The sequence below is a fragment of the Cicer arietinum genome, chromosome 5, assembly GCF_000331145.2.
Source record: "Cicer arietinum cultivar CDC Frontier isolate Library 1 chromosome 5, Cicar.CDCFrontier_v2.0, whole genome shotgun sequence".
Classification (NCBI taxonomy): domain Eukaryota; kingdom Viridiplantae; phylum Streptophyta; class Magnoliopsida; order Fabales; family Fabaceae; genus Cicer; species Cicer arietinum.
In genome coordinates this window covers 62,045,542-62,055,529 of record NC_021164.2, presented here as the reverse complement: position 1 = coordinate 62,055,529, position 9,988 = coordinate 62,045,542, and the positions used below count along the sequence as shown (strand labels likewise).

The following is a 9,988-nucleotide window of genomic DNA, read 5'->3' as shown; positions in this document are numbered from 1 at the left end:
CCCTACATTAGGAAAGTGGTACAATATCACACACAGATAAAAAAAATCAACTTTGATAACATCCACGTAAATAATTGCAACACAAAAATTGAAAGAAATTTGGAAAGATTGTATTCTTTAATTAATGATGCATAGGTGGTTTACATTTTATAGGCTTACGCTAATGAAAGAGAATAATAAATGACAAAATCATTCCAAAAAATGGAGAAATAAAGCAGTAAACCTCTACAGCAATACATCGTCCTATATTGATGCTATTAACATTTATAATATCTACAAATTTCAACACTCCCCCTCGAGCTAATGAATGAATATCTTATTCTCACCTAGCTATTAAAAGCCTAAAAGCGCTCTGTAAGCAATCCCTTGGTACATTTTCCAAACAGTCTTCAGGGAAAATATATTGAGGTTACAAGTCCACTAAAATCTCTCAACAAGTCTATCTCAATGTGATTGATCTGTGATACAGAACAAGATTATGGGATATGTTGGTGGCAAATATTGTCAAAAAACAGTTTCATGGGGACTTCATACTTTATCCTCAAGTCATTCAATATAATCTTCATCCACAATAGCTAAAAGAAACCTTGAATCATAGCTCAAAATTTAGCCTTTGCATTCAACTGAGCAACTACAGTATGTATCTTACTCCTCCATGTTTCTAGTTTCCACATATAAACATATAATAACCAAATGCTGACCTTCAATCAGAGTAACAGATAACGTGTAATCAACATCTATGTACACCATGGCAAAATTTCAACTATTTAGAAAAACGATCCTTTTTCGGGCATGGTTTTCAGGTACTAAAGAATCTGATGCTTAGCCTGCAATGGTCTTACCCTTGAGTCATGCAGAAATTGGCTTACACTATTAAGAGAGTATGCTAGATCAGATTTGGTATGTGCCAACAAAGGTTCCCTTACTACATGAATTGGCTTACACTATTAAGAGAGTATTCTAAGTTTGTATATATTTAAAGGGTAATTTTTTGTTATCCCCAAGCTTTTCAGGTTTCCAGTCTCTTTTAGGAGGTCTAAGAAAAGTTTTATACGAGAAATGAAGGCACCTTGCTAAGAGTAGACCATTTCAGCCCCAAGGAAGAATTTTCAGGCATGTTGGCTTGGAGAAAATAAATTATGTCATTTTTTTTGTTTTTACTTTTAATTACAAAACAGCCACTTTGTTTTAATCTATTTCCTGCACACATCTTTTGAAACAGGAAACAAATTGAAAATAATATCATAATTTCGTAATTAAAAGTGACAACATAAAACAATTTCAGACAGACTCTTAACCTTTCAAGACATTTCATTTAAAATTCAACTAACTGCCCTCCAACATTTACAATACTTATTTATGCTTGAAAACCGGCAGGAAGAAGGCCAAATGATGTTAACCAAAAAAGAAACAGATGAATATAAATAAGTAGAAAGAAAAACTGTATATTTTATTATGGTAATTAGAATATGGTAATTGGTAATTAGAATATGGTAATTGGTCGGTGTATAGCAAACATATATGAAAGTATCATACAAAAACAGGCATTGTCAGAGTGGAGTTCTGATAGGAAACAGAATTTTATTAACTTGAATTGACGAGCTCTGAAGCTCTTACAATGCTGGAAATATGAAAATGAAGAAAAAGAAATACACCAGAGTTCTAAGAACTCCTAAATCAAAGCAGAATTGCTCCTAACCAGAGAAAGAACTCCCCTAATTGTTTCTTAGAATATTTTCTGAATGTCTCCCCTCTTCCTATTCCCTCGTTCTTATAACATAAAATAAATGACATTATTAATTAGCTTTTATTCCTTTCATTCATCCTTCTTGAAACTGAATGTCTTTCTCACTTCCCCCTCTTTAATGGAATATCAGTAGAATAAGAGACATTGTTACTAGCATTTATTCCTCCCATCCATCATTCAACAAACTGAATGTGTGTGAAGTGTGTGACTTGGTTGAGTGGACCCCACTATTTGGGCCCTCATTTCTCTTAATTTGCAGTGTTCTATCAAGTTCCAAAGTAATCTAGTGAGGTGGGAATGAAATTTTATATGTAAAATATCCCTTTTTTTTTAAATATTCCTATAATAACTACCTCCACATCCCATTTTCATTTATTATTCCTGAGAATGTTATAAATGTTAGCAAAACAATTATGAAAAAATTATCAGTAATAATACTCCCATTGTTATATTACTGGGGAAGTTGTTCCCATAAATGAATCTTGATAAAGTTGAAACAAATGCAGCCTAAGGCTACTACCGGAAGTTACATAAGGAAATAAATCGGGGAATATAATTAAATTTAGAAACATCCCCTAATATTACTTTCACAATTAGATGACTGAATGTTTCCACGATATATTCTAAAGCATGGTTGCCAATCCTAGATAGCAGTGCAAAGCAGCTGACAGCAAGACTGCCGCTCATAGGCCAGCAATTAGGGATACATAATTAATAATTTTTAGTGCAAAAATATAAACATCGGTATAGAAAAAGAAAGAAAAAAAAAATAGTAAAGACATATTAACGATCAAAAGTCATAAAGAATGAGTAAAAAAACTCATGAAGAAGGGGCTAGGCCAAAAAACCACTGCCTCGTTGGCAAATAACCAGAAAACGGGCGTGAAAGTAGAAAAGAGAGGTAGGAGGGAGTGGGACGGTGGATTTTCCTAGAAGGGAAAGCCAGAGAGAGAGGCAAAGAGGGGGGTCTTTATCTATGTAGCAGCCGCAACACCGCAATAGCAGCTGTGATGGACACACCATCAAAATGTAACGGAATGCTCCCTGAGGTAGGTCATGAAACATGCTGCAGAGCAGTAACACCACGGTTGTCTACTCAATTCTTGAGGGTGTCAAATACAACACCCACAACCATAGCCCTTTTCCCAATACATAGTGTTGCCCACATGAATTAAATAACACTAGTGAACTGTGTTCAATCCAAAATGATCATCAAACATATATTCTAAAATAATTGATGATACAATAAAAACGTTTGAGATACTTTTTGGATATGCTAACACTTTCTTTAATCAAGAAGCCATGCACAGTGAAAAGGTATGTATCATTCCCAGTTTCCCACAAACCATAGAGCGATAGAAGGTACAAAATGGAAATTTGTTGGCTATATGAGAATAAACTCCCGTGTCAGTTGTCGTCATTGTCGATGCAACGTCTTCAACATTGATTAAATCAATCTACCAATCTTTTAATACCATAAAAATTACAGCAAGAAAATCATATGAAGTGACTAACCACAAATAAGAACAGAAGCCTACCGGTGTCTCAGTAGTTCTAGTACCATTCCAAGCCACTGAATTTTCAGCCACGTGTTCAGCAAATCTAGATAGTTGTGAACTGCCAGGCCTTGTTTCAGCACTGCGAGGACGCAATGATGTCTGTGAAGTCTGATTTGATGTTAGTGGCCCCGATGCTGATGAAGGCCGAGAGGTTGACCCCCATGCACTAGTAGTTAGTTCAGGGGCCCTATCACTACCAGAAGTTGAAGGCCGTGTGCCACTTCCACCAGATGATGGACGGGTACTGAGATGACTGGGTGAACTAGCCCCACCACTGGCATTTGGAGACAGAGAAGTACCCCATGCATTTGATGCAGAAGATGATGATTTACTGCCCCAGCCGAGGGTACCCCTAACCGATACAAGACAAAAACAAAATCAATTATCTAGTCTAGAGGAACAAAAGCAGCAGAAAAATACATACCAGTCGCATTAATAGAATATTTACTCACTTGGGTACAATCTCCACATTTGGGTCCAGACCATGATTTTCTAACCTTAAAACAAAGAAAATAAACATATTTAGATCATGGACCGACAATCCTAGATAACTGAGAAGGTAAAAGTCCAGCAAGAAATCAAATACCTCTGACTGGGTAAGTTTATAGGTTTTGGTACTGCAACTTTCCCTAAGACGGTCATACCACCTCTTCTGGTGGAAGAGGTCCACCTGTGCAGTATTATCAGCCAATTAATTTCTAACCATCCAATTAATAAAAATACATACATTCATGTACACATGGAACAATCAAAATTTGAAACATCCTCACTTAAGGAACCAAGTGGTTGGCATCAGAATCATATGATCATAAAAACAGTTGGTTTTCTAATCGGAGGTATCACAGCATGATATGCATAACATGGCACAAATTAGATTTTGAATACTCAAATCCCTCATCACTAGCCCATTTCTAGTGGCTTGTAATGCACACAAGTCAAAAAGTACCTTCGGTCCCCACTCAACATGCTTGAAGTCATAGCCTGGTTTTCGCCACACGGTCATTCAAGCCAATTTAAAGGCCTGATATAAAAGATGCAGAGAGAACGAGAAATCTGTCAATATGATATATTGCAATTATTTAAGCATATAAGTGCAATTATAACATTACCACTAAATTTCAGAGGGGAGGAGCAGGATTGATCACTTTCTTAAATGTTATTAAAACATTCAGGAATTACATAAACTGTTATATTTAAATATGCTTGTCTTGTTGCAGCAAATTCCCGACAAAACCCATCTCATTATTATCATCTCAAAGTTATAAACCCTAATTCACAACAAAAATTAACAACAATCATAACAAATTATAGCCTATAATTGTAGGCTGCCACTCGTCCAAAACACCATTCTCATTAATATATTCCATACAAAACAGTAACTTTTTTCATCATTTTGACTCTCAAACATGACCGAGCAGTTCATCAGTTATTGGCAGTTGGCAACCATTTCGCAATACCCAGATTATTGACTAAAATGAAATAACATTTGTTTTTCCTGTGTTGTAAAACAGCGGCTAGAGTGTAGTAAATTTTAATAAACCATTATTGTTTTATACTACATGATTTAATGCAAAGTGATTTCATATGATGGCTATATCAGCGCTACAGCACTTTAGCATAACGGCTACAACGCTGATTTTTCCTAGTTCATCTTACCTTGTGTAGATAATTTCCAATAAGCTTTTATTTTCTAATTGTCTTTTCTGCCATAGCAACTAATACTAAACTATACTACTAAAAGCATATAGAACAGCCTTATTTTTTTCAACCAAGATCATTAGCTTCATTTCTGTTAACAACACTTAATTAACACCGTTACTAGAGACCCCTTCTGTTACAAAAATTACCACATGCTACTACAACAACTCCATCAAATAACACATTTCAGAAACGTTTACAATTCAAATCCACAAAACCAATAACAATTATGGCAGTGATCTCCGCGCACATCAAACTCTTCTCCAACCTTATCCATAAACAAACCAAACCGTTTGCAGAAAAGTGGATCCAACAAACACATGCATATAACAAAATGTTCAGAGTGAAAAGCAGGGTGCAAAAGAAAATTTAATACAAAAGAGTTAAAAGAAGTTTTAAAATATCGCTTGAAATTGAATTGAAATGCGCGATAATCGATTTTTTATATGTGAAAGATCTTGCCTTAAATGCGAAGAAAATGAAATGGTTCGTAGAAACCCTAGAGAAGCGATTGCAGATTAAAAAGGAATAAATGAGGTTGTGGAATATGAGTTTGAGAGAGCGATCTACGATAGTAGTGTATTTCGGTTACGATAACGGTTTTAGTTTCGGATCGTAAAGATTAAGAGAAAAAATAAGGAAGAAAAATAGAAAGAGAGAAGAGAAGAGAGCTTAACCTGGAACCTGGAAGAACAGTCGAATTAGTTCCAACGTCGTGCTGTGCGTATGATATCAGTAGAGTTGGCCCTCCAAGTAATAATAATAATAATTAAATTAAATTTTTTTTGAGTTAGCATGAATTATGATCTCTATTTTCTTGTATTAAAAAAAGTTAAATCTAGGGCTGAAATCGATAATTGGAAGGACATTTGTATGAAAATGGTTGGTGTTCCAATTTCAAGTTATTTATTTCTCCATGTTTTATATTTAATGTGTGTGAATATACTAGATTATTTGACAAAAAGAAGTTTAAGTATAAGGTGCACAAAAGATAACCTTCTATTATGTACAAAATTATTTTTCATAAACATATTAATAAGTTTTATTACGTCTAAGATTAAAAAACAAATAATAATAATAATAAGTTTTATTATTTCTATTAATCTTTTATAGTGCAAATAAACTTGTATATATAATAAAATTTATCTCATTTATGCAGTATAAAATTAGCCATTAAAAATATTTGATAGACAAAATGAATCTTGTCATAAATTCAATCTCAATTTTTATTCTTTTGACCAAATATATGTTCGACGATAGAGATAGTTTCAAATTTTACAATATATTATCAATAAATATTTAAAGGAATTTTTTTTTATTTATATATGAAAATTTAATTTTTACAATCATGTGTAATGGATGGTATCTGATTTATATAAATAAGAAAATACTTTTTTTTTTTACTTTTTTTTATGAATATACTTTGTCTTATTTTTATTAATTTTTTTAATCATTTATATTTTTTAAATAACTTAGTCTCGCATGTTCATAATGTTGGTCTTATCTTCACTTTTCATCCACTTTAATTAATTATTTTGCTTATGTGTTCTTCAATTGATCTATTTGAATTATGAGGTGGCTTATGATGAATAAAAGATCAAAATAAAAGAGTCAACAAGAATAATATTTCTCAAGAAAATACATACATATATATAGTAAAAATTTAAAGGAAAATTAGAGTTGTTACTTGAAGATTTTAATTAAAGGAGCATATGATCGTAACGTTGCTTAATTGAATAATGTTTAATTTAGAATATATGCTTTCATTTTTTATGGACCATTTTGGGATGTTAAGTTTTAAGTTTCTTAATATAATATTATTTTGTTTAAGGCGATGTGAATATGAATTTTAGCCGCACACGTGTTACTTGTTATAGTAATGAAGTATTGTTTATCACAAATTTTAATGGATCGAATTTAATAATGTGGTCCGAATCTCACATTATCTAGTTTTCAAGGATTATGTGTTTCCATTTTTGTCATTAACGTTTAAAAACTGTGGCTTTATTTTATTTTTGTGTAACTAATAGTGGGTTATAATTAATTAATTGCATAGGAATTATGGACATGTTTTTATTTGATTTCAACTATAAAGGTGTTTTGTTGGCATGGAGAGTACCGAGAGTAATAAGTCAATGTGTTATTGTGATATGCATAGTTATTAGGAGATTTTATACATGGTTAATAGAAATGAATTACTCAGTTCTAAATAGCATATGATATCTTGTTGATGGTTAGATTAAATTATTAAAAGATGGCAAATGAGTTATTGAAAATGGTTGGTGTGACTAAATCAAAAAAGTTTAATTTTCTCCGTATATCAGATTAATTGGTTTAACTTATTTATTGAGCTTAATATAGGTGATGACAATAATGTAGTCTGTAATTTGAATGTTATATTATGAATTCAAATGTTGAGACAAACATAGTTGAGTCTAGATTAAGATAAATGTTCATCTTCCTTATTAATTTTGTTTTTTCATCTCTAAATACACTATTGGGAGTCTTGACCAGATAAAAAACTTAAAAAATTAAAAATTGAATGAACATTCACCAAAGATTAATAATAATTTCAAGACCTAAACAACTGAAGTTTTTGTTGGTGTTGAATTCTAAAGTAGTGTTCGAAAAAAGTGATATTCAAAATAGAAAATAAGATAAAAAAAGCTTTAGAAAATAAAGACAATACAATTAATTATAAGTTTAGAGACTCATATATCAACCATATAATAATAATGATTATTTTGATGAAATTTGATAGCTGCAACTAGGGCTGTTCATGGTTGGTTTTTTTAAAAAACCAAACCATATTCATTTTAAAACCAATATATGGATTTAGATTTATAACCAAATCCATTATTTAGTTTAAAACCGGTTATAAAACCAATTGTAAAATTAGTTATGGTTAAATAACCGGTTTATAATTAAGCAACCGGTTTTGAAAATTTTAATTTTAAAATCAATTTTTTTTCAAAATCGGTTAAAATTTGATTATTTTTTTAAAAAAATATTTATTCACAGTTTAAAAATCGGTTATTTAAAAAAATCGATTTTTTCGATAAATTATTTTAAAAAGATTCTCACCAAATTTTTCGAGAAAAAATTCGATTTAAAATTTTTTTGAGAAAAAAAAAAGTTTTTTTTTATTTATTTTTTTGAGAAAAAAAATCAAATTTTTTTCAAGACATAAAATCTCAAAATTAACAAAATATTGGTAGTGGATAAAAATCGGTTAAAAACCAAATCCAAATATAAAACATAAGTGGTTATCCAACCGGTTTTAAATAAACTGAATTATAACCATATAATTTTAACCGGATATTTAAAATGGATTTGAATCTGGTTTTGGATTTGGGCCTCATAACCGGATTTTTTACACAGCCCTAGCTGCAACTAATTTTTATGGTATACTACCTCCTCCATTGAGAATGCCTTAAGAAGACTCGAGATATCAAAAAACAAATATGAAGGTATTGCATGAAATCAAACGTTTAGTGATAAATAAGTTAATATCGCATTGACTAAAATGTTCCATCAGTAAATAAACAAAACAATATATATTAGAGTATAATTAAAATTACAGTACTAGTCATTTATATCAGGTAGTGTTTAGGTCATTCATTTTTTTCTATTAAATTCTCTATCTTTTAAAAATTTTCAAATTTATCTTTTTATTTTTATTAACGGTTACAAAATTATCATTTTTTTTTCCTTTTTTTGTTTACGTCATTTATTTTTAACATGTTTAAAAAATTATCATTTAAAATATTTATTTACACGATTATAATTAATATTTTTATTTTAATGTTAATGTATTTTTTGTGAATTTGAAAAACAGTTAACAATTAAATTTGGGGTTTTTTATTAAAAAATTATTAATTAAAAAGAACTCAAAATTGTTTGATTTCTTAAACCTAATGTTTCTTTTCAGACAAATATACATCATTAAAGTAAAACACTAAAAATTTAGAAGTCGTTAACATCTTCGATTAGTGTTTTGATTTGTTTTTACTTTTATCATATTTGTCTATTGTATCTGTCTATTTTTATTATAGATCATTTAAAAAATCTAACAAGACCGAGAAATATTAAAGACAACTAATTGAAAACAATTCAAATCAAATAGTTTATAAATCAGACATTTATAATAATAATAATAATAAAATTCTGATTGATCTTTTTTTTGGGGTACAAATTCTGTTTGATCTATTATACAGCTCATTGTGGTTAAAAGTAAAAGGCTTTTATTGTGGTTGTTGTCGTGCATAAAGCCGTAATGTGTGTAAGTGTTGTTGAAAACCAATCACAAAACTCGTATAGTATTTGAAGCTGTAAAATAAAAATGATTTTATTTAGAAAAACTCAGTCGTTTGATTTTGATTTTGATGTTTGATTTCTAAAACATTTGTGCATAAACTATAATTTTTAATTTTGCGATGAAATTGACAAAATCTCAATAATTCATCGTAATTTTATAAAAATTATCAATATTATAATTAAATATAGAATAATATATTTATTAATATGTTAATTTATTTATTTCTAATTCAATAATAATGGTATGCAAAATACAAGTTAGAATGTGTAAAATAAAAAAAAATGAAAAAAAAAATGAAAGAAAAATATTTAAATATAATTGTAGTTGTCGTAATTAAGTATTTTTTATTTTAATTTATGTAAAAAAATTTGTTTAGATTTAATTTTTTCAAATTCAAAAATTATTATTTCTAATTTGTAACATCAGACATACGTTGTCCAAACAAATCACGTTATATAGTCCAATAAATTTATATCAAAGACTAATTTTCAAATTTGCAAATACCAAATTTAAATAAAAAACTTACATTAATAGAAAAAAAAAAGTTATAATTGTAGGGTAAAAAATCAAATATATACCAGAGTAAAATCATTACTTAATGGACTATTACTCTATATTTTATTATTATTATTATTATTATTATTATTATTATTATTATTATTATTA

General features: G+C 29.6%; 1 protein-coding gene across 2 annotated transcripts; it reads right to left on the bottom strand.

The window, feature by feature from the left end:
• Positions 1–2,570: 2,570 nt before the first annotated feature.
• Positions 2,571–5,819, bottom strand: LOC113786570 (protein MODIFIER OF SNC1 1-like). 2 transcript variants are annotated; one of them, XM_027334419.2, is made up of 5 exons: positions 5,682–5,819; positions 4,253–4,327; positions 3,893–3,976; positions 3,759–3,803; positions 2,571–3,658 (listed from the first exon to the last, which is right to left on the bottom strand). In XM_027334419.2, exons 2-5 carry the CDS (start codon positions 4,282–4,284, stop codon positions 3,205–3,207), a joined length of 615 nt encoding a protein of 204 aa, XP_027190220.1. In that variant the 5' UTR covers positions 4,285–4,327; positions 5,682–5,819; the 3' UTR covers positions 2,571–3,204. The 2 variants fall into 2 exon arrangements, with proteins under 2 accessions (XP_027190220.1, XP_027190221.1); XM_027334420.2 differs by lacking the exon at positions 5,682–5,819 and adding an exon at positions 5,467–5,639.
• Between the last annotated feature and the right edge of the window lie 4,169 nt (positions 5,820–9,988).

Bases quoted from the DNA above. Each gene is read 5' to 3' on its own strand.
- LOC113786570 (XM_027334419.2), bottom strand. From the start codon at position 4,284: ATGACTTCAAGCATGTTGAGTGGGGACCGAAG. The intron at 3,977-4,252 runs GTACTTTTTGAC...AATACTGCACAG, and splicing joins ATGTTGAGTGGGGACCGAAG to GTGGACCTCTTCCACCAGAA. The intron at 3,659-3,758 runs GTGAGTAAATAT...TGTATCGGTTAG, and splicing joins AATGTGGAGATTGTACCCAA to GGGTACCCTCGGCTGGGGCA.